The sequence below is a fragment of the Parasteatoda tepidariorum genome, chromosome 1 (genome assembly GCF_982258835.1).
Source record: "Parasteatoda tepidariorum strain Cologne lab strain chromosome 1, Ptep-v5.0, whole genome shotgun sequence".
NCBI lineage: Eukaryota > Metazoa > Arthropoda > Arachnida > Araneae > Theridiidae > Parasteatoda > Parasteatoda tepidariorum.
The window spans coordinates 74,402,239-74,427,108 of NC_141755.1; the positions used below are offsets into that span (position 1 = coordinate 74,402,239).

Below are 24,870 nucleotides of genomic sequence, written 5' to 3' on the forward strand. Positions count from 1 at the left end.
TATGAAATAACTTTTACCACTACCTGTTGGACCTGCGAGGACAGCTGTAAAAGGATGTTTGAACTTCAAAAGATCCATGATGAATGAAATCTCTTGTTATCTCTATTTATCGTTATCTCTTATCACCACATGATGAGTTCGGTCCTCAGAATTAATTATATTTAAATTAAATAATCAAACAGATTTAAATATTGAAATAGATTTAATGTTATTTTATTTCTAACATTCCCACATAGATGGCGCCACTAGAGTAAAAGCATGATATCATTTACTTATTACATAATAAAAGGTACGTCAGAATAACAAACTTCATAAGTATTGCCACCTTAAACAAGTAAAATAATATTAACGTGTTGCCACCCTCAAAAACTAATAAATGAAAATATTATTTAAAACGAAACTAAATTGAAAACAAAAACTAAAACAGGGCAAAAATGAGCAAGCGGGCAGAAATAAGCACGTCCAGACAGATGTTGCCACCGACAAAAGTTTACACTTCCGGTTGGGCAGAAATAAGCACATCTTGACTATGACGTCACTTGACTATGACGTCACCCACTTCCTTCTAGCTGAGATAACAGGAAGTGACCCAACTTTCCCTAGGAAGTGACCCAATTTCCCACAGGAAGTGACCCAACTTCCCATAGGAAGTGACACAGCAAAGAGGAAAAATACTGCCCATCTACTTGTTTACATTTTTCAACACAGTTTTCCACAATTGGCGCAGCACTTGCACCACTGCAGTCATGCATTTATCAGGGATAAGAGTATAGTCAGAAAGTAAAAAAGAGGAAATCCAAGGATATACATATATTCACAAAAATTTGGCAAAAAAGTGCGATTTTCAAACTTGTAAACCATGTGATTATGAATCCCGATGATTAATTTTAAAATTGTATGAATAAATATACATGAATATGAATCACATGCATGATTTTAAATTGAGAGAAAATGAATCCTGATATGAGGCTTTCAAATTACGTGAATATAAAACTATATCGAATTTTAAAAAATGCGAAAATACAAATCATGATGCGTAATTTTTAGATCACGTAAATACGAATCACGATGCATAATTTTAAATCGCGTGAATACAAATCACGATGTCCAATTTTTAAAGCACGTATAAATACGAAAATAGATGTTTGATTACAACCGCAAAAACGAATTACGACATAGGATTTTAAGCTCGCTTGAATACGAATCGCTAAATAGGGTTTTAAAAGCGCTTAAATACAAATCGCGATATTGGATTTTTAAATCTCGTAAATAAGAATCGCAATGTACGATATATAAATCGCCTGAATAAGAATCGCAATGTTCAACTTCTAAATCAGGTAAATACGAAAATCAATGCAGACCTGCCAACCTTAGAAAAATAAGAAAGCAGGAGACTCTTTCTGCATCACGATATAGTGCGATATTGAAAATTAAACCTGATTCACATTTCTTACAAGAAGTTTATTTCAAAATATGTTATTTACATTACATAAAATAGATCACAATAAGATTCAGACACTGACTAATAAGGATATGTGTTCTTACTATAAAATAAAAGGCCAATTGCCTTCAAGTTTCCTAAGTTTTGCGTGGTTAATGAAGATCGAAACTGAGTTTGTATCTTTGTAACATGGCTAAATATTCTTTCACATGTTGCATTACTGCGTGGAATAGTTAACACAGCATGCCTAAACTTAGCTAATACAGAATAAGCATTTCCCTTCAGAGAACCTACTTTTGATCACTTCATGTCTATCCTATCAGTAGATAATGACATTTGAGAATTTGCATCACATTGAAGAGCACAGAATTGTGATTCCTGAGTATCAAGATATGAATGAGTATCATTTTGACCTAAAACCTTTACCAACACAGGAAAATTATCAATGAAAAACTTAATACTAGAAAAAGAAGCATTGGAAATACTTTCTAATTTAACTACTTCAGCATTAGTAAAAATTTCATTTTTGGAGAAAAATTATTGAAAGATATAATTGCAACATTTAACAAAATAATTTCTGACAGCAGAATAAAAAATCTGCTGGTCACCACTGCATAAAGTATTAACAGTTTCTTTAGTTTTGGTGTCTATCACTAAATCTGAATCAATTTTTTGATTATGACCGAGTCAGAACCAAAATTGACCGCGTCAGATGACGTAATCATGATTTTATACAACGTGAAGAGGCAAAAGAAAAACGGTGGTTGTATCCTAGGTGCGGATGATGACTTTTTTTCTTATTTTCTTTATCGTGCACTAAATAGAAAAAAACAGGAGAAAACATCCTGACGGCAGGAGGGCGAAGATTTGAGGCAAAAGCAGGAGAGTTGGCAGGTCTGAGACAATGTTTGACAATAAAATCATGATTTTAAAAATGAAGAAATACACAACGCGATATTGGATTTTTAAATCTCGTAAAAAAGAATCATAATGTATGATGTTTAAATAGCGTAAATAAGAATCGCAATGTGCAACTTTTAAATCAGGTAAATACGAAAATCGATGATTGATATTAAAATCGCGTGAATAAGAATCGAGATATTTGCAGAGTCTGAACTTGGGATTTCTAAAAGGCTTGTCTATATTGTTTTTGTTTAGTCATAATAAATGAAAATTTACAAGATTAACTGAATGAGCAAATAAATATTTTTGCCGCAAATCCACCTCTTCTTTTTTTTCTTGTTTGCTTTCACGCCAGACAACAGGGTCACGACGTCTGAATTGCGAAAATACGAGCTATCCGGCGGACGAATAAAAATATGGAAAATCTTATTTTCTGCGCGTAAAAGCGGAGAAAATAGCTAAAATAAGTAAAAATACAGAAGGGTCAGCAGCTAGGTCATAATTTGAATTTTCTGCTAATCTTTGAAAATCGTAAATAAATATAATTATTTTATTTCAACGACTGAATTTTCAAAAAGAAAAAAAAAGCGAGATATTTATTATAAAAAAAAGTAACGAAACTTTTAGAGAATCGGAACTTTTGATAAAAAGGCGGAAATTCGAGAGGCAAAAGTGAAAAATTCTGATTCCTGTATAAAGGTCAATCAGTTTTATCCCAAGAAAATTATTGTTAGAGAAACTTCAGAGGGAAGAACGAGGACTTCAATACTTTCGCTCCGAGGAAAATTAAATTCCCCATGAAATATTTTAACTTGTTCAAAAAAAATTTTTCACGGAAATTAGAGGGAAAAATCTGAAAAAAAAAGCTGAAATCCGCGAAAGAATCACATCCTTAATTTATAAACATTTTCATAAAATATCAGTACTCAAGAACATATACAATTTATTTCAACATTTTAAAAATTTATTTTGTTCCATGTACGTACAAATTTATTTATTACGAAAGTCCTTAACAGTATTTCAATAGGGTCATTAACAAAGGCATTCGGCTAGTTTTTAATACAATTTTACCAATTGAGTAAAATTCTATAACACAATATAATAGAAGGAAAGAAAATTCTCTAAAAAGTGTTTTTCTGGTCCACTTATCAAGTGTTCTGCATAGAATAACACTTTAAAACAATACAATTTGACTTATTTCTGAGGTCAACATACTAAATAGACGGAAGGTCGGGCTACTCTCTAATATTATATTCTACCATAAATTTAGTTCCCGATTATAAACTAAAAATTTTTGTTGTTGCTGGATTTCGAATTTTTAGGGAAAGAGAGATTGTGAACTTTAAAACACATAAATAAGTTCATAATTCAAAGCTGCAGAGATATTTGAAACTAGATTTAAAAGGGAAATATACGTGATTTATTTTAAACAAATATATATGTGGAATACAGATCCAATCTACGAAGCATTCATCCTATCACGTGATTGGAACCAAGGACATTAATAGACATACGTCTACATTCTTTTGTTCTTTTACAAGTACACCATATTTGTTAGAATGACTGGCTCGAGGAGGATGCCAGTGGAAATTGTAGCTTACTTGCCTATTATTGTTAATATATATTTTTATTAAGTTTAGCACAGCTTCTTTATTTTTGAGAAACCCTCGCTTCACCCCCTTTATCCTACAAATGGGGGCTCGTCCACGGGAATGTGGATCGCGATTTGAGCAATAACCGGATCTGTCGCGAAGGACAGAATTGATCCAGAAACTTTCATGAAACTTTCGAATCATCCTGAAATTATTGGATTATTTTGTGAAGCAGAAGTGCAGTCATCTTTTCCGTGGAAGTGCAGTGTGAAATCCTTGGATACGAAAAGGGATACGAATCTGGTTTGAATCAACGAAACATTGGATTACCATTGGACACTGAGAGTCTCTTCAAACAAGGTAGGAAATTTTCAATTTTAAAAATGTATAAAAATTCAAAGAAACAAGACCTAGTAAAAGTATTAGAGGAAATAGGAGGCATCGCAGACAGCAGCGATAATATCGTTAAATTAAAAGAAAAAATTGAATGTTCCGAAATATTTAAGAATGATTCTGAATTTGTCAAAAATTTGATAACTAACGCCGTAGAAGAAAGAGTACAAATAGCAGACAGGGAACTAAAACAAAGCGAAATTCAGATTGAGTTAGAAAAACTAAAATTAGAAAGACTCGAGAAAGAAATGCTTTTATTAGAGGCGAAAAACAAAGCATTTGAAATTGACCCTCCCAAAACAATAAATGATACACCTCAAACAAACATTGAGAATCTAATTCATAGCATTAAAACTCTATCTCTTCCGGTTCCATCGAAACCTGAAAACTTTATTCAATTTTTTTCATCGTTGGAAAGAGCTTTTAATACGAAAAACATAAATGAGAGGCTTAAAGCTGAAATCTTAATTAATATGCTAGGTGAAAAAGCAAACAGCATCTTGTTATACATTGAAGAAGAGGAATTAAAAAATTACGAAAAACTTAAATCATTAATTCTAAGAGAAAACCAAATAACCCCTCAACAGTGTCTATTTAATTTTCGCCACCAAAGAAAAAATTTTGATGAATCACACATTCAATTTGCAACACGAATTCGTTCAACTTTTGAGTATTATTTACGTCTGAGAGAAGTAAATGACTTTAAAACATTATGTGATTTAATCATTTCGGATAAAATATATGAAACACTAGACAGAGACACATCCGCCCATATTGGCGTAAGACAGGCGAATGGTTGGTTCAAGCCTCTCGAATTAGCACAAGAATGCGATATTTACTTTACGGCAAAAAGAAAATCGCAAAATGAACAGCAGTCAACATTCAACCACACAGAAAATCAACATCGATATAGGAGCACTTTTCATTCTCCTAAAAACACTCATCAAGGAAAATATAGGGCAAACACTTTTAAACGAACAGATAAATTGCCAGACACTAGAAACTGCTACATTTGCGGTGCGAATTCACATTTCGCAAAAAATTGCAATATGAAGTTTAAAGAAACTCAAAACCAAACTAATCCTTCACAAATTAATGCAAATCAGATTAATCAAATCGAAAGTAAAAACTCAATCAACGAACAATGTGTAAATAATTTGGAATTTATTGAATTAAACGTTAATGAACGAAAAATTAACTGTTTAGTAGATTCGGGTTCACGCATTTGTGTTATAAATAGCAAATATGTAAATTTGAAAGATCGTATCCCAGAAAGTTCAATTGAATTAAAAAGTTGTTTTGGAGAGATAATTAAAGCGAAAACTTATTCTCTTACAATTTCACTCCCAAGTCAAAACATCATTAAACGTGAATTATGCATCCCGTTCGCAGTAACCGATAAACTTAGTATGAATTGCGTCATAATTCCTCAAGTAAAAGCTCTTCTTTTCGAGTGTCAAATTTCAGATTCGCCAGATGTTAAATTCAAAACAACTTCGAACACTTCGAATAAAAAAATAAATGATCAAAATGCTTATGCAGGAGATTTATTGCAAAAGGAAAATTCTCAATCTCAATGTTTACTTTTAAACAAGAAAAACGATCTGTGTTTAAATGATTCCTTGTCTTTTGATAATTCTTTATTATGTGATACTTTGCATGATGATAACAACTTTTTATTTGAATTTCATGATGATATTTTTAATTGTTTTCAATTGAATATAAATGATATAAATACTATGCACTTAAATCATATCAAAAATGAGCATGTTAAACAGGGTGTATTTAATCTTATCCAAAACTATAAGCCTCACAAAGTGAAAACAAGTAATTTAGAAATGAATATAATTTTAACAGACGATACACCAATTTACTGTAAACCTCGTCGATTACCATATGTTGAAAAACAAATAGTTGATTCCCAAATAAAGGAATGGTTATCAAAAGGTATTATTAAACCTAGTAATTCAGATTTTGCTTCCCCTATTGTTTTGTGTAAGAAGAAAAATGGTACTATGCGTCTTTGCGTGGATTATCGTAAGTTAAACAAAAAGACAATTAAGGACAGATTCCCCCTTCCTGTCTTAGATGATATTTTAGATAGTATAAGCGAGGCAAAAATTCATTCTCTACTGGATCTTAAAAACGCATTTTTTCACTTACAAATAAATGAAGATAGTCAAAAATACACATCATTTGTCACCACCAATGGTCAGTATGAATTTACCAAAGTGCCCTTCGGTTTAGCTAATAGCCCTGCCGAATTTCAACGATTTATTAATCACATATTCAGAGATCTAATTAATGAAGGCATTATGGTAATATACATGGACGATATAGACGTAATAGCGAAGGATGAAATTGAAGGTCTAGAGCGTTTAACAAAAATCTTTAAGATAGCCTCAGAATATGGCTTGGAGATAAATTTCGAAAAATGTCAATTTCTAAAAACTAAAGTTAATTTTTTGGTACACATAATCGAAAACGGTACAATTACACCTTCAATGGAAAAAACGAAAGCAGTTACAAATTTCCCTGAACCTAAGAATATCAAGCAAATTCAGAGTTTCTTAGGCCTTACAAGTTATTTCCGTAAATTTATTCAAGGATATGCATATATTGCAAAACCATTAAGCGACTTATTGCGTAAAGACACTAATTTTATTTTTGGACCAGAACAAAAAATCGCTTTTCAAAAATTGAAAGAAAAATTATCAACAAACCCAGTTCTCAATTTGTTTAGACAGGGTGCTAGAACAGAATTGCATACAGATGCATCTAAACTTGGTTACGGAGCAATCCTATTGCAAGAGGGCGATGATGGAAAATTCCACCCAGTTCATTACATGAGTCGGAAAACCTCAGTACAGGAAGAAAAATATTCCAGTTACGAGTTAGAGGTCTTAGCTATCATAACAGCTTTACAGAAATTTCGCATTTATTTATTAGGACAAAAATTCAAAATTGTTACCGATTGTTCGGCATTCCAAAAAACTATGGAGAAAAAAGAAATTACCCCTAAAATAGCTCGTTGGGCATTATTTCTAGAAGAATTTGAATACGAAATAATTCATCGCTCAGGGACACACATGCGTCACGTTGATGCCTTAAGCCGTTATCCAATAATGATTATTGAAACCCCTGAAATAACACCTAAAATTTCAACAGCCCAAAAAGAGGACGAATTTATATCAACAATTAAGGAATTAATTAACTGTGGTAAAAAGGATAATTACTTTGTGAAAAATGATATTCTTTACAAAATTGTTAACGATAGAGATTTATTAGTGGTCCCTAAGACCATGCAAATAGAAATTGTAAAAAATGCTCATGAATTAGGTCATTATGGTGTAAACAAAACAGAAAATCTTGTTAAAGATAAATATTTTTTCCCAAACATCAGACAGTGCGTAGAAAATGTAATTAACAGTTGTGTTAAGTGTATTTTAGTAAACAGGAAAAAGGGAAAAGCAGAGGGTTTATTAAACCCAATTCCAAAAGGTGAAACTCCATTAGACACATATCACATTGACTTTATTGGTCCAATGCCATCCACCAATAAAAACTACAACCATATTTTTTCTGTGGTAGATGCATTCACAAAATACGTATGGCTCTATCCTGTAAAATCTACATCATCATTCGATGCCATTCAGAAATTAAACCTACAACAAACAAATTTTGGAAATCCTAATAGACTGATTAGCGATAAAGGTGCCGCGTTTACTTCTAAAGAATTTAGCGACTATTGTGCAAATGAAGACATTACTCATCTTACCATCACAACTGGAATCCCACGAGGAAACGGAATGATTGAAAGAATTCACGAGACACTTATTCCCATTTTAGCAAAACTATCCATAAACGATCCAGAGAAATGGTATAAATACGTACCATTAGTACAAAGAACATTAAACTCTACTACATCTAGAAGTACCAAATACTCGCCATTTGAACTGCTCACTGGCATTAAAATGAAACAAAAACAAGATGACAAGCTTTTGGAAATATTGAAGGAAGAACATGAAAACACCATAATGTGTAACAGACAAGAGATTCGTGACAACGCTAAAGTCAACATTTATAAGATTCAAGAGGAAAACAAGCGAACATATGACAAAAAGCGGAAGAAAGCTCACAAGTATGAGAAAGGTGATGTCGTTGCCATTCAACGAACGCAGTTCGGTACAGGACTCAAGTTGAGACCAAAATTCTACGAACCTTATGAAGTTACTAAGGTGAACAACAACGATAGATACAATGTCAGAAAACTTGGAACTCACGATGGTCCTAATATGACTTCTACTGCTGCAGACCATATGAAGATCTGGGGAAATTGAGGAACCATATGGACTGAAAAAAAAAAAAAACTAAAAATTTTTTTTTGTTTCTTATAGCCAATTGTTTTGAAATATTTGCTTTTGTACTGTTCTTTTTTTTCTTGTGTATTTTCAGAAAATGTCTTTGGAACAAACATGTCTATTGGTGAGAAGGTGGTCACCGCGGTCGGTGAAGAGCAGGACGGCCGTGTGGAATACAGATCCAATCTACGAAGCATTCATCCTATCACGTGATTGGAACCAAGGACATTAATAGACATACGTCTACATTCTTTTGTTCTTTTACAAGTACACCATATTTGTTAGAATGACTGGCTCGAGGAGGATGCCAGTGGAAATTGTAGCTTACTTGCCTATTATTGTTAATATATATTTTTATTAAGTTTAGCACAGCTTCTTTATTTTTGAGAAACCCTCGCTTCACCCCCTTTATCCTACATATAGTAAACGTTAGAATGCATAGATAGCATGATAATTTTAGTCATATTTATACGATGAAGAAAATCAGAAAAGTCATATAGATATAGACACATAAAAAAATTACCTTGCATCTGAACTAAAAATTCTGTTTTTATTCCCCTGGCTGATTCCGATTCATTATTAGATCGTGAGCTAAACAAAGAATTTATTTCATCCATGAATATAATACTAGGCTTTTGTTGTCGCGCCATATCAAATAGATTTTTCACTAACCTATAAAAGTGATAAAGTTGAAGTCATACTTAAAAATGAAGTAGTGATGTATGAGTTGAACTTAATAAAAGCAAGTTGTAAGTACATTTTACAATGTTTTGACAAACAAACTCATAATTTTAGTTAAAAAGGACAACAACAAAAAAGAATACATTAACAAGTCATGCAATGTATAAAAACTTGAAGCTTGTTATTAAAAGAATTTCAATAAACTTTTCAATAGTAATATTTGCTAATACATTTTATTAAATTTGCAATAAATATATCTCAGTTAACATTGTAAAACAATTTAGTAGACAGAGTTAATCTCTTAAGATTTTCACGAAGTTACTAGCAAAATCTGACTTCACTTTTTATGAAAGGAACCCCATTTTACAAAAAATAAATATGAACACATATACCATTCATTAATATTTTCTAATTAGTAATAATTTTACAAGGGTTGTTACTTTAAAACCCTTTTCTAAATATATTTTTTTATGAGTTTGTCTGTTATCAGTAATTTAATTATCAATCCTAAATTTCATAAAATTTCTATAAAATTTAGAACAATCACATGTGGGTCTAATACTTACCTAACTAAACCTGACACAATTTTCTCTAACTACTTAAATAAAATTATTAACAATATTATTAAAGAAGGGTTTTCTTGGATTATCACTAATAATAAGGCGATTTTATAATTTATTAAACAAAAGAAAATTAATTCTATTGCCACACTTGATTTCGATGATCTTTTCAATAGCATTCCCCTTTCTAAACTAAAATATATTCTTTTGAGTTATTACTATGATTTTAAAAATATCCTTAATTGTGATTTAATTATCGGGAAATTCCAAATTATTTTTGTCTTTTTAATAATTATCTTTACAAAAGAAAATATATTTTTCTTGAAATTGATGGAATACCACAAGGATCTAATTTTTCATCTTTCTTAGCTAACTTATTTTTGCATTATTATGAAAAAAATTATACTCTTAACATTAAATTTGTTTTTAGACTTCTTGAAGATTTAATTATTTTTTATTTTCAAGATTATACTATTTTATTAAATAATATTTACCCTGAGGAATTAATATTGCTTTGTAATCTTGATGATAATATTAATTTCAATTTTTTGGATTTGGGTATTATGAAAGAAAATATCTGCTTTGTTGATTTATACGATAAAAGAAATTATTTTAATTTTAATATAAATAAATTAAATACTTGGAATTCTAATGTTTCTAAGAACATCTATTTAAATACCATTTTTAATCAAATGAATAGAGTTAAAAGAATATATAGTAATGCTTATCTTTCAAAATTTGATAAAAAAACAATGGATACCCAACTAAAGTAATTAAATTCTATATAAAAGCATTGAGTTAATTGTATATTATTGTAAATACATTTACTAAAAAACTTCCTTGTTAATTAATATAATTTTCACCATGTGCAAATCCATTTCGGGCAAATCCGTGGCTAAAATTATGTGCAGAACAGGCAACTCATGTTTCGTTCTCTTTTCTTTCCCCCTCCCCTTAAATAAAAGTTAATATTCTAAAATTATTAATTGTCAACTTCTTTAAATTATCCAGTATAGTAATATTACCTTGCGCACATCCATTCTTAGGCCTATTCTTGGTAACTAACAAATCAAACGCACTTCAGTACTGCTGTAGTTGTTGTTTTTGTTCATTTACGTCGCACTAGAGCTGCACAATGGGCTATTAGTGACGGTCTGGGAAACATCCCGGAGGATGATCCGAAGACATGCCATCACAATTTTGATCCTCTGAGGAGGGGATGGCACCCCCGCTTCGGTAGCCCGACGACCTGCACGCGAAGTTGAGCACTTTACGGTAGAACAGTTTAAAGAGGACCAATACCGCACACCCTCGGTCCCTACGCAGGCTGATCCAAGTGGTCACCCACCCGCACACTGACCACTATCAGTGATGCTTGACATCGGTGATCTGCTGGGAACCGTGTCTTAACGATCAGTCCACTGCGGGACCAGTACTGTTGTAAGAGAGCAGTATAAAACAAAACTCCTCTATTTGCGTTTTTACCTCAATTTGCGCTTCTGTTTTTATATTTTATAATCTGGCAATCTTGTTACGAAAATATTTCAAATTATTCTTGAAAAATTTGCCATTCATATAAGTTCATTTGAATTCACTACTCGCTTTATAGTTTCGTTTTATTCATTTTTTTTTCTTTATATTTTATTATTTGTTTTTACATGATATTTTTGTTTAATGTGTTCCATTTAAGTTGTAAAATTTTTTTGAGTACTCTTCACATTATTGTATTGATACATTTTATCTTTGGTTATATTGATACAATATTAGAAAGCACTCCTTTTTGCGGATACAATCGTATGAGCTGATGAAAAGATTATATCTTTTATTTCTCTTTTTTCGGATTTTTATAATTATTATTTATCTTTTTCTCATTTTTCATTGCTCTGTAATTTTTTCCATGTTTTCCTTACATTTAGAACTTTGTATATATATATATATATATATATATATATATATAGCTCGTTCACCAGGAGTTGGCACTTGGCTCCGCCTTCATCACGTGGTATGCGACGATACTATTTCGCTATTTTTGGGAGAAGTTTGTGAGCAATCCTGAACAAGGTTGCTATTTGGCGATCGTTTGGCAAAAATATTTATTTCGCAAACTTTATGTGCATTTTTTTAACAATGACTATTTCATAAATTTGATGATATTTTACACTATTTTTTATGATATTTCTTTTTTTTGAGTGAATAGTTTGTCCTTTATGAGACATATCGTTGGGAGAACAACAGTTTTTAAATTTAAACTATATTTAATTAGCTAGTGTAACAAAAGGTATATTAGCAGAAGTAAGTGTCTGAAAAAGAATTCACTTTCTGTGTTTGGCGCAAATTAAGGGTTGTCTCAATTTCAACAACGGAGATGTTTCTCTTCTAACTCCCGTGCTGAAATGAACTCTGCGTCCGAGGAGGTGGAGCCAAGTCTCAACTCCTGGTGAACGAACTATACACGCACAAAAGTTTTGAATTTTTTTTCTTTTTATACATAAATATTTGTTTAACATAAATAACTTCCTTTCATGTTAGAAGAATATAAGTATTTAGATATTATTATATTATCTAGAAACTAGATGGTTAAACCATTCAAAAATGATCTATATGTGCTAATAAATAGTTACATACAGTTGTATGTTCAAATGCAGAGAGAAAAAGAATGATATTAGCATATGATTCCATCTACAGAAAAAAAAAGTCTTGGTATAGCTAAAAGACCAAAATTTATAACAAAGCTCAAATCTCTTAATAAATATTTTTTTATGTTTTTAAAATTATAGCCTTTTGAAAGAATTTTTTTCATGCTCAAAATAAATAAATAAATAACAATTTTATAATATTTTTAAAATGCGCATAAACTTGAACAAATCTAATATTTAAAGAAACATGATTTTCATTTCCCTCTTAAAAAAGCTTCCAGCTTATTTTAAAGCTCTGTCGTTATACAGGGATGAGAGAAATCAGAAAGCAAAGAAGAGGAAATCCAAGAATATATATATATAATATTATATATGTACCATGGCAAACCAGGTATTCTTTGGCCAAGATATGTACATATGTAACGTCGTTGTCGTGTGGAAGTATAAAAACAGGTCTTAGGTACAAAATTTATTTACTAATTATTAGACAGAGAACAGTTATCAAAGTGGACACGAAATCGTTGTGCTCCTCAATAAAAGTAATGGAAAATTTGCAAAGCAAATCCGTAAAATGTTTTATTTTAGGGAATAAGGGAAATCTTAGCAATTGTAATTGGTTTTATTAAATAGGTCGCACGATTTCCAGAAAGAGCAAAGGGAAAAATGTCTTACTGTTATTAATGCATACTTGAACCAAAAATAGGTTAAAGGACAGGGTGTGAATTTAAAAGTGTGAGAAAGTGCTTCGATTTAAATAATAAATTAAGAAAAGGATTTACAGAAGAAGAATAACATAAAAAGATTAATTGAAGCTTTTTAAGTTACACACACTCATAACACACACATAAAATAATATGTAGAAGCTATGATATCCAAAAATTTGACAGCAATTTTTAAACCATCTGATTATAAATCCCGATGATTAATTTTAAAATTGTATGAATATGAATCACTTCACATAAATATGAATCACATGCACGATTTTAAAATCGTGTAAATAAGTATTGCAATATTTAATTGTAAATTTAGAGAATATGGATCCTGATACATGGTTTTTAAATCATGAATATGAAACCCATGTGAATTGGATTTCAAAAATGTAAAAATACAAATCATGATGAGTAATTTTTAGATAGCGTGATTAGGAATCACAATGTCTCATTTTTAAATCACTTATAAATACGAAAATATACATATGTTGGAAACTACAACCGCTTAAACGAATCACGACATTGGCATTTAAACCCGCGCGAATACGAATCATTACATAGGGTTTAAAAATGCATAAATACAAATCGCGATATTGGATTTTTATATGTCGTAAATAGGAATAACAATGTACGATATTTAAATCGCGAGAATAAAAATCGCAATACGTAACTGTTAAATCAAGTAAATACCAAAATCGATGGTTTGACATCCGAGATTGTCGCAGAATATCATTGTATCTGTTTGTCAACAAAACAAAGATAACGCAGTTTCTAAAGCAATACATTTATTTTAAAACATATTAAATTGGTAGAATAAAAAATAATTCTCAACTGTTACAATACTAGAAAAATACGCCAAAACACCATTTTGTTCTGACGTATAAGCATTAGTACGCTCAGCTTTTATACCTTCATTTTCAAGAAAATCACAAAACTCTTTATGGCAAAATTCCATGCCATTATCAGTTCTAACATTTACAATTTTACAGTTTAAAAATCTTTCAGCTCGTTTTTGATATCTTATGAAACTATTAAAAACATCAGATTTCTTTTTTAATGGGAAAAGCGGTAACTTTCCTTGAAAAATCGTCAGTGATAGAAAGAAAATACTTTCACGTGACTTCCACCATGTGAAATGACAGGCATTGGCCCACATACGTCCATATGTAAAAGTTCTAAAGGCTTCTTAAGACGTTATACTTAAATTTGGTTTAAACGAAATTCTTTTACATTTAGCTAATTTACATTCTTTACAGCAGGGTTTCTTAACTTGTGGTTCATGGACCCCTTAGGGGTCCATCAGTCATATTTTGGGGGTCCGTCGACAACTCCTAATTTTTAAAACGTTTGGATCAATAATATTTAAATAACCATGAGTTATAAATGACTGTCAGGTTCAGTTCTGCATGCGTCATCAATGCTAATTATGTTAATGGCACAAAATGTCAGAGTAAAAAAAAAATCAGAGTTTTGTGAGAATGAAAAGCATTTGATTTTTCTAATATATAAAAAGTTACTCCACCATCGCATTGTTTAACACTAGAAGGACGGAAAATTAGTATATACCTATATTGCCCAGAAGCAGTCAAAATGACGGGATTTTGAATGCGTAAATAAATTTGTTTAAAATTAATTTTTAACATTTTTTTTTAATATTATCTACAGTTACATAACAAGTTATTAGTAAATATTAACAATAAAAAAAATTATATGTTGTACAAAAAGTCACAAAATTCTAAGAAATTGTGTCATTATATACATCATTGTTTTTCTAATTAAAATTAAAAGCAGTCAAAATGACTTCCTTAGGCAATCTAGTGTTAAACTCAAAAATATGCGAAAATTTAAAGTTATTTTTAGATTTTAATTTTTATGGTTTAATTTTTGAAATTTGAAATCTTAATTAAAATCACACGCACCATAACAATATATAACAAAATACAGTTAAACATATTTTTAAGATACAACTTTAGTTTTACTAGTTACAGTTGTCAAAGATTGACATTTTTGTAAAAATTAGAATATGGGGAATAATTTTAAATAAATTATCATAAAAATAATTACTTTTCACTTTCACCGCTCCATTTAGAAAGTAGACTTGAAGGTGAGACAGAAAAAAAGGTGGAATTATTTGCTTCAGTGGCAACTGCTTTTGCCAGGAAAGATTTTCCTGTTCCAGCAGGCTAAAAGAGAAATATGTATTATACAGTGCAAAACAGTATTTCTGCATACTAGAGGACGCAGAATATTTTAAATATCTATTTAATACAGCTTACACCAAACAATAAAATTCCTTTCCAAGGTTTTCTTTTACCGGTAAAAAAAAGGGGAAATTTAATAGGAAAAATAACAGCTTCTTTTAAGGCTTCTTTTGCACCTTCTAAGCCAGCAACATCAGACCATTTTATATTTGGTTTCTCTACAAGAATGGCTCCTAAGAGTTTAAAAGCATTTTTATAAAAATACAGAATAAATAGATAAAATTTTTTAAAAATATTAATAGACAACTTTAAGAAAAGTAATTTTCATATAGCAATAAAAAATGATAAATAAATATAAATTCGTTAGAAAAATCACACATTTAACAATAAAAGAAGATAAGAGTTCAAAACCATTCTATAACTTCAACGTTAGCAGATCAACTTTTGCTTCAAACCATAAGTTTGAATAAATTCAAACTATCATCGACAATGTATTTTTTGTTGTATGATAGATAACACTTTGTCTACTTGGCTTTGTCTAATGGGCTTTCGATATAGTGTGCAATGAATCATTCACTAAGTACATGTAAGCTGTGTGTTATTCTTACTTCTGCATTCAATTCAATAAACATCGCAGCTGTTTCCAGGGCTAAAGAGAATAGAAGGGCTGGTTCACTTCTTTGAAGTAACTCTTGCCGCGCCAATCCTCCGATTTCCTCTAGTGACGTCACTTTGGCGCAAAGCTCGCACTTTTACTCTAAGAACGGAGCGTTCGGCCTTACTAGCTCTAACTAATATTGGATCATTTCTTTTTACGAGATATTCTAAGACATTTGTTATTTTCTATAATGACTTTCCTCAGTTTTTGCAGTGAATTTACAAGAATTTAAAACTATTATCGAAATGCCAGTTTGAGCGATTGCAACTTGCAAAAATTCTGATACAAAAACAAAAGGAAAAAATATAATTTTCCGCGTGTTCCCTAAAGTAAATGAACAACTATGTAAAGAATGGATTCCGAAATGATACAGTTAATATAAAACAGCAATACGTTTATTCTGTCGTTAAGAACTTTTATAAAAATTCATTATCTAAATAGAAAACGCCTCGTTACTTCAAAAAGAAAGGCAGGTGAAAAGAATTAAAAAATGGATAAAGTCAAAGAAAATTAAAATGTAAATAAAAAGTATAAATAAAATATATAGTATATAGTTGAAATTCTCCTAATTTCATAACATATTTTTTAATGTAGTTATTCTAAATATTTATGATTTTTTTTAAAAATTATATTCTCTTCAATTTAAATATCTATAAATTATATCATCGTAAATTTAAATATCTATAAACAATTGTAAAATTTCTAATGTCATTATGAACCTAAATTATTATTTTGTTTCAGTAATTAGCGTTTAAGGTTGATGTTTCCTAATGATTAAGTATGAACAAATTGCTATTAACGACATATTTTAAAATCAGGGATTCTAAATTTAACTCAAACTTATCGTTATAAAAGAATATGTAGATAAAAAAAGTGTCGATATATGCTTTCATTTTTCTTAATAATTAAAGTTAAAACTGAACTTTTTAAAATAAAGTATTTATGTTGTCATTTTCGCCAACTAGTAAAACATTTTTATAAGTTTAAAATGGTATTTTTTTTTTAATATAACAAGAAACAAGAAAGAATAAACAAGAAAGTTTTTTTGAACTATGTTTATGAACGGAAATAATGTGTTAATTACGTAAAGTTTGAAAGCTAATAACCAGAAAAAGTCTAACTTATTTTTACAAAGAGAAAGATGCAAAGTTATCATATCTTTGCTTGCGATCTTCGAGATCTGTGGACACAGTGACGTCATGAGGAGGGAAATCGTAGCTTCAGCTCTAAGAGCGGAGTGAACTAGCCCTTCTATTCTCTTTAGCCCTGGTTGTTTCAGAGATAAGAATATTTTCAAATCTTCTTATTACATAAAATTATAAGTGTTCTATGTCACACTTTTGCAGGGATACCAGGGAGAAGATTACTAAATTTTTACTATCGAGAAATTTTATCAAAGATGCTCCAAATTAAGACAATTGTCTAATTTGCCAAACACGTTGAATAGGGAGTTAAATATTCTTTCTGATTTCAATATCATAAAAAACATAAGCTTAAGTAAAGCTTCAAGAAAAAAAAAGTTTGTCTAATAGCAAATAGCCACATAACAAAAACTGTTTCATTCTAATGGTAAACCTATTTCAACAAATTTAAAGTTGCAAAAAATGTTTTTCATTCAATCGTGGGATGGAAAAAATCAATCCAATTTCATACCAAAGTGATTATGACTCGATAAAAATGGATTTGGTGATATAATTGCAATTGGTAAAATAATAATCAACCACTTTCCAAAAATATAAATATATAGTGCATCATTGCATTTGATTCTGAATAAAAAGTTTCATTTTAATATTGTTTTTTAGTTTTCTATCGAGCAATAAACATATTACTTAAGGTGTTGACAAATGGTTTCTTATTTAATCTCAAAATGTTGTTTAGCTAGTAGTTCAAGGTTATAAAGAAAATAATATTTGAGGAAAACTTGTTTTCTTAACACTTGTTTTTAAACAACGTCTGACTCAAAATTAAATAAGAAAAAACGAATTTTTTATTTATTTATTTATTTTATAAACACACACAATCTTTTAGTATTCTAGATGGTTAAGGATATAAAGGTGGCTGAAAATGAAAGATTCAAAATAAAAATTATTTTCGAAAAATTTCAATTCTTTCAAGTTTTCAATATTTATTAACTTTTCACTTACTTCTTTAACTTTTAATCAAGGTTTCTTCTAAAGTAACCAATGCAAAAAAACCAATATTCATTCAATCATTAATCAAATTCTCAATAACTCAAAGTAATTTTGTTCTTGAAAAAAATTTAATTTCTGAAGAGGGAAAGGAATTGGTAATATGGAAAATTTAAAATTAAAAATTTTAAGCAATTAAAATTTAAAACAGCTTCTTTGAACAACTTCGTGACTGATTTAGTTACTCATTAAAAAGTAAATGCGTAATAGATAAGAATAAATAGAAAATCTATGTATAAAAATACATAAAAATCTATGTACTAATTCAATCCTCCAAAAAGTTATTTCATTAAAATTTTCTCTATGCCAATATGTATTCTTTGACTAGAATAAAAACAAATTGTTAAGGTTTTCCGTACATAATTTGTCATATGGGATTGCTTTTGTTTCCCATATAAGAAAATATTTTAAGCCTTATTGAGGAAATATTTTAAGAAAAGTGTTAAATTCAGCTGTTTTTTTTTATTTTAATTTTTTATTAGAGATACTAAGACTAGGAGAAAAAATGCAAAATGTTTTTTGAAATTGATGAAATGCATATTTTTTTTAAAAAGGAGATTGCATTAAAGTGACATTGGACAGATTTAAAAAGGATACTACTAATTTTATTTAAAACAACAAAATAGAGAATTATGAAAAATACATTGCCTATGGGAATTCTGAACGTAAAATACAATATAAACAGACACTTTAAATTATTCGAAGATTTTAAGCAATAAAAAAAGGAAGTTCTTAATGTAATTTGATATATAACTAAAAGTAAACTGCAACAATGTAAGCCCGTTATTAGAAAAATAATTTCAGATTTTTGAGATCGATATGCTGGTAAATTGAAATAAAAATTTTAACAATTAACATACCACATGAATTTTATCGAAAAAATCCTTTGAAGAACAAATGCACACAAATTAGTTAATACATTATATGTTTTTAATTAAGTAATACAAATGCAAATTTAGATACCTTCTAATTGGTGGGTAAGTTTCTTTTTTTCAAGGTCATCATCATTATCACTACTGTTGCCACTAAATAAAATATTACTAAATTAAATCAAATTATTATGCTTAAAATATGAGTGAGTTAACCATTTAGACAAAACAGTTTAACTAGTACAATGCAACTAATAAAGCATATTTTTGAAATTTGTTTACTATTAGTAATAATCTCTCTGGAAAATATGCGTCATTTCCAACAATTTAAATAATTGTATTTATAACTATTAGTATCAGAGAAAATTGTATTTGTATGTAGAGATAAAAATTATTACTTTATTTACAATTTAGCTCGTTCTGTTCAAAAACTACTGGAAGCATTATAAGAAAACTGGAATACATAAAAAATATGATGAATAAAGCAAAACTATTGTATTGCTGTTTTATTTCTATTTCTTGCAAATGTAACAGATAAAATCTAAATTCATCTGAATTATAAAGGGATGTTCTTATCATATCTCGATTCTGATGGTAACTGATTTACATATTAAATATAAAATCTATTTGATTTATGCAGTCTTAATTAACTTCAATATAGAAATAAACATGATATTTCAAATACAATTAGTGTTATAGTTTGAGCATAACAATGATTTTTAAAGAAGTCAAAGTCTTAGTTCAGGAAAAAGTTTATTGTTCAGTAACTTATCTGCCAACAAAAAAAAAAAAAAAGTAGATTTTATGAAAGAATAAGAAACTTGCGCAAATATTTGCACAATATATATTTAATATTTCCTTCATCGGGAGATTTTTAATAATTAATAAAGAGAAGTAGTAATCAAATAATCTTGAATAGAAATTAGAGATTTGAAAAATTTCTTAAAAAAATAATAGACACATAAATAAATAATTTTAAATTAAAAATATTAGATTTTTCTTCTTTTTTAAAACTTAATACTGTATATGAAACTTCCTTTATTTATAATTATTACTTACGTAAATTTTTAAACAAACAATAAATTGAATAAAAAATACTTTTTCTTTCAGAAAATTTTCTAAAATATACTAAAAACAGCAGGATTTTTAATTAGACCAGAGAAATGAGAAAAATCTAGTAGAGATAGCAGATGTGTAATATATTAAAACTAATTCTTAGGTTCCATTTCATGTACTGGAGTAACAAAATCTCTCCTTGTAACAGAGAAAATTTTCAACTCAACATTTTAACAGATTATTTTTGTTAAAAAAATTTTATTTTGTTGATAAAACTAATAACAAATTTATTAAATGACATAGTGCAATACCTTTTAATATTTACTAATATTTTAATGTAAACTAAGGTAAACAACGTTAAAGAGCACAAAAATATTTATTAAATACAGACAGCTGTTTCATGCAACCTTCAACAGAATCAGTGCAACAGAAGGGCAACCTTCATCAGTTTTCTGTTGCACTGATCTGAAACAGCTGTCTGTATTTTATAAATATTTTTGTGCTCTTTGAAGTTGTTTGCCTTAGTTTGTATTTCAGCACAAAGGTCGCCCACTTTGTGTATTTAATATTTTAATGTATTGTGCATTCTCAATTAACCATTGAATTTGATGACACAACAAACCCAGATAACTGAATGTTGAAAATATTCCACATGATAACTGAATAATGTTATAGATGCAATTTTTCGTTACTTATGTTTAACAGACTTTTGTAGAAAATATAAGTTATTTCTTTTTCATCAAATTAAAACACTCCTATCTTACTTGCAAAATTATTATAAAGTAATGACCAGCATAAACATGGAAGGATAGATTAATTAAATTAAGATATCATAAAAGTTAAAAAGAAGCATGCACTGTAGCTAGCAACTTGAGAAAATACATATATATATATATAGGACGAAAAATATATAGGCTAACTATATAAGACCATCTTCTGCGTATTTCCTAGGCTTCTTTTGCTTTTCCTTCAATAATTTGTGCAACTTTCCTGCCCTCTCTAAGTACAGGACAATTCTTGCTACGGTTCTCTCTTTAACCTCATCACTGTGAGCTTCAACTGGAAAATTGGATAACATTTAATAAAATGTTTCAGATTATTTTTGTAAACATTACAAATAAATATGCAAATTTAAAAGAAGTTACAAATTTCAGATATTATTTTGGAACAGGACTTTAGCATGCTTTTTGAAAAAATGATTGTTCTACGATGGCATTAAGAAAATGTTTAGTTTGGAGTTAAAATAAAAGGAAAAAACATTATAGCAAAATTGAAATAGAATTGAAGTACTTTTGTATATACATGTCTGTTTTAAAAAACAGTGAACAAAATCGAAGGGATGAGATAAGAGTATGATGAAGTGGTATACTAAACTAAGGGTTTAAAAAAATGACATTTACTAAAAATAATTAAAAAATAAAATCAGTGTTTTTCCTAAGTGTTTTAAGAAGGGTGGCCCACCCTGCCAGCCCTTTTACAGAGACAGATTCTATCCCTTCCCCCCTTTTTTTTTAGAAAAAAAAAAGGATATTTTTCTAGTGGCAGTTATTTATTTCAAAGATTGTTAGAGTAGAAATGAGGAGCTTCTGATAACCTTAACAAATGCAAATTATTTTTAACTAAGTTAATATGCATAAAATATTTTTTATAATTATTTGAATTTCATTTTAAAGGGCATTTATCTAGCTATCACCGTTATTTTAGAAAATGTTTTAATTTTTAAAAACTTTATATTGATTATTAAAAATAGCAATATGCCCGAACAAATTAAATGACGTGCTGCTGTGCGAAGTACAAAAAGAAATTCTCATATTTATCTCTGCAAGATTGATCTGCGAGTTAAGATTAGGGAATTTTGATTTTTTTTTAGTAACACTAAGAGATTTTTTGCAATGTATAAAAATATTAACTTCAGGGTAAAATTGGAAATTTTGTTCATAGTGGGTAATTGTGAAAATTCCTTCTGCAATGTTGAAAAATATTGACTGCAGGGTAAAGTAGGAGAATTTAGACCATTTTTTGTAATGAGAGACTCTAGATCAGGGGTCCCCAACCTTTTTGTACCTAAGAGCAAATACCAGAATATCGGTCGAATGGCGGGCACCCTTTATTTTTTTCAAGATAAATTTATGGTTGATAGACATAGGTAGTAATACACACTACTTATAATGCACAAAAAATTTAATTTTAAAATTTAATTTAACATAGGAATATAATTAGTATTAATATTCTTGTGTAAAATAAATTATTACTAAATTGCTTTCAAAACAAACGAAGTATAAAAATTATTTATAAAATATATAAAATACAGTTAATGCGACCTTGGCATTGCATTTCACTGGCCAGCGCTTCATAATTGGGAGAACATGATGAAATTCTTGCTCACAAGCAATCGTCAAGGTGTTCATCGGTAAGTCGGGATCCATATTTTTTGTCGAAAGCAATGATTCACACAATTATGTGGAACCAAAAAACGTTTTTATTTTATATGCTGCTCTTTTTAAGATTGGAATTTATTTCTGTCAACTATATTCCAGAATTTCTCATCTGATATAATAGTTTTGAGGATAATGTCATTCTGAAGATCCAAAATTTCTATCTCCACTTCTTCTCGCCTTACTTGAAGTAATTCTGAAATGTATGTTGCTATTGCGGTTACGTTTATTTGGTTGATAAAAGAATTTACATAAAAGGTGATAAAAAGATTGATGATAATATTAAATTGTTCAAAGCGCTTTTCAAATTGATCTTGAAGCAATTGGAGGTTTATGACAAATGTTGATAAGTCAATTTCACTCTCCCATATCATTTTTTTCATGTTTGGAAAATGCACAAGAGACTTCATTTTCAAATGTGATATCCACAAAGCTAGCTTAGCTCTGAACGAGTTTAAAGCCCCTATCATTCTTGTTATATATCTGTCCTTTCCCTGCAGCTCCAAGTTTAAATTATTTTGTTTTTCCATTATGTCCGTTATGAAAGACAAATCTGCTAGCCAAAGAGAATCTCTTAGTTCTAAAAACATTTGATTTTTGGTTGCAAGATAATTTTTTATTTCTTCAATTAAAGTAGAAATCTATCAAGTACTTTGCCTTTACTGAGCTAGTGTACTTATGTATGTATTTGCATAGCATAAACTTTGTTTTCCATTTTCCCATAAAATGCTATGCAAATATTTTATCGTTGGACAGCGGGCGCACCTAGACCAATCGACGGGCGCCATGGTGCCCGCGGGCATAGGGTTGGGGATCCCTGCGTCTAGAAATTTGTTCTGTGAACAGCATTCGTGCATATTATATATATCTGACTATTATAAGATCCCCTAAAAAAGGTAAATTCTCCACAAAGGACCTATTTTACAGCAGATTGAAACAGAGAGAGTAAGAGAACCACTGTATTTCACAAAGAAAATATATAATTACATTTAATGGCATTTAAAAAAAAATCAACTCCATTTTCATATAATCTACATGCTTCATTATAGTTTTTCTTTATATCTTCTTCAGCAGCTGTAGCAACCATATAAACTCCTCTCTGAAATATAAATAAAATTTATTCAGAAACAATTACAATGAGTGTACATAAAATGAATTCAAAGAGACACACATTCATGCAAATTTATTCAAGCTTTATACTAAACTGTTTTCAACAACGCAAGTAAAACTAATCACAAACTTTTTGAGTGAAGTGCCAGTTGCAAAGCAGGTTGCAAGACAAAGGGCCATATGCGTATGTAGACATGTTAACGACACAAAACAAAATTTTCATGTAAACATAATCACTATTTTTTAATCAGCAAACCTGGAATTTATCAGTAATATTTTCAGAAAATTTATTACTTTCAATTTTGAAAAATACTTTTAATCATTAAAATTCATTTAAAAATGAAAAAACTGATATTTTTTTTTTTAAAAAAATTCTCTTCTATTAAAAATAGATATACTTAAATGCAAAATATGGATAAAAGAAATGTAATTTTTTGTCAGATCACTTAGTACAAAAAAAAAATTTTTTTTTATCCAAACTTTAAAAAAAAAAAAAAAAAAAACGTAATTTCTTTACATAATAAAAGTGTAAGAAATAAATCAATAAATACATACTTTGATGAGTAATATAAATTCAAATTAAATATTTTAATTGAAGAAAATTTATAGGGTTTAAATGAAAACCAAAGATTAAAATAAAACCACTGTAGTACAAAATAAGATTCAATATTTATTTGGTATTATACTTAAGGCATTATTTCTATTTCATGAATTATTAGAAGTTTCATGAATTATAAATAGGAAACACTCTTTTTCATTTTTTCCCCGAAAAATGAGTTATAATTTTTTTTTTTTTTAAAATTGCGTTTTTCGACACTCTTCTAAATTTTCATGTTGCATTTATATGGTATTAAAATACCAGGATTCTGTACAAACTATTGAAATACATGACTCAAACAGCCGAAAAAGCAGCGGAAGAATAATTTGGGTTGACAATGAAATATGATACAAAACTCGCATCTCGTAATAACATTGTAGTTGGAAAAAAATGGGATGGTCAATATCACATAGAAAAACATTGCCATAGCTGCAAAAAAAAAATTCGCTTAAATAATGATCAAATAACCAGGAATAA

General features: G+C 29.2%; 1 protein-coding gene across 3 annotated transcripts in view; it reads right to left on the reverse strand.

Annotated features, from left to right (window-relative positions):
- The window catches only part of LOC107442822 (vacuolar protein sorting-associated protein 4B), a 105,112-nt gene that overhangs the window by 48,317 nt on the left and 31,925 nt on the right, over positions 1-24,870 (reverse strand). For all 3 annotated transcript variants that reach the window (XR_015434956.1, XM_087166909.1, XM_087166902.1), the window contains exons 2-7: positions 23,673-23,784; positions 21,171-21,309; positions 19,289-19,350; positions 15,554-15,711; positions 15,342-15,460; positions 9,214-9,362 (exon numbers count right to left, since the gene is read on the reverse strand). Coding sequence is in view for 2 of the 3 variants with exons in the window: in XM_087166909.1 (XP_087023035.1) it covers positions 9,214-9,362; positions 15,342-15,460; positions 15,554-15,711; positions 19,289-19,350; positions 21,171-21,309; positions 23,673-23,784 (739 nt within the window). In the remaining variant the exon portion in view is untranslated. The remainder of the gene's footprint in view (positions 1-9,213; positions 9,363-15,341; positions 15,461-15,553; positions 15,712-19,288; positions 19,351-21,170; positions 21,310-23,672; positions 23,785-24,870) is intronic.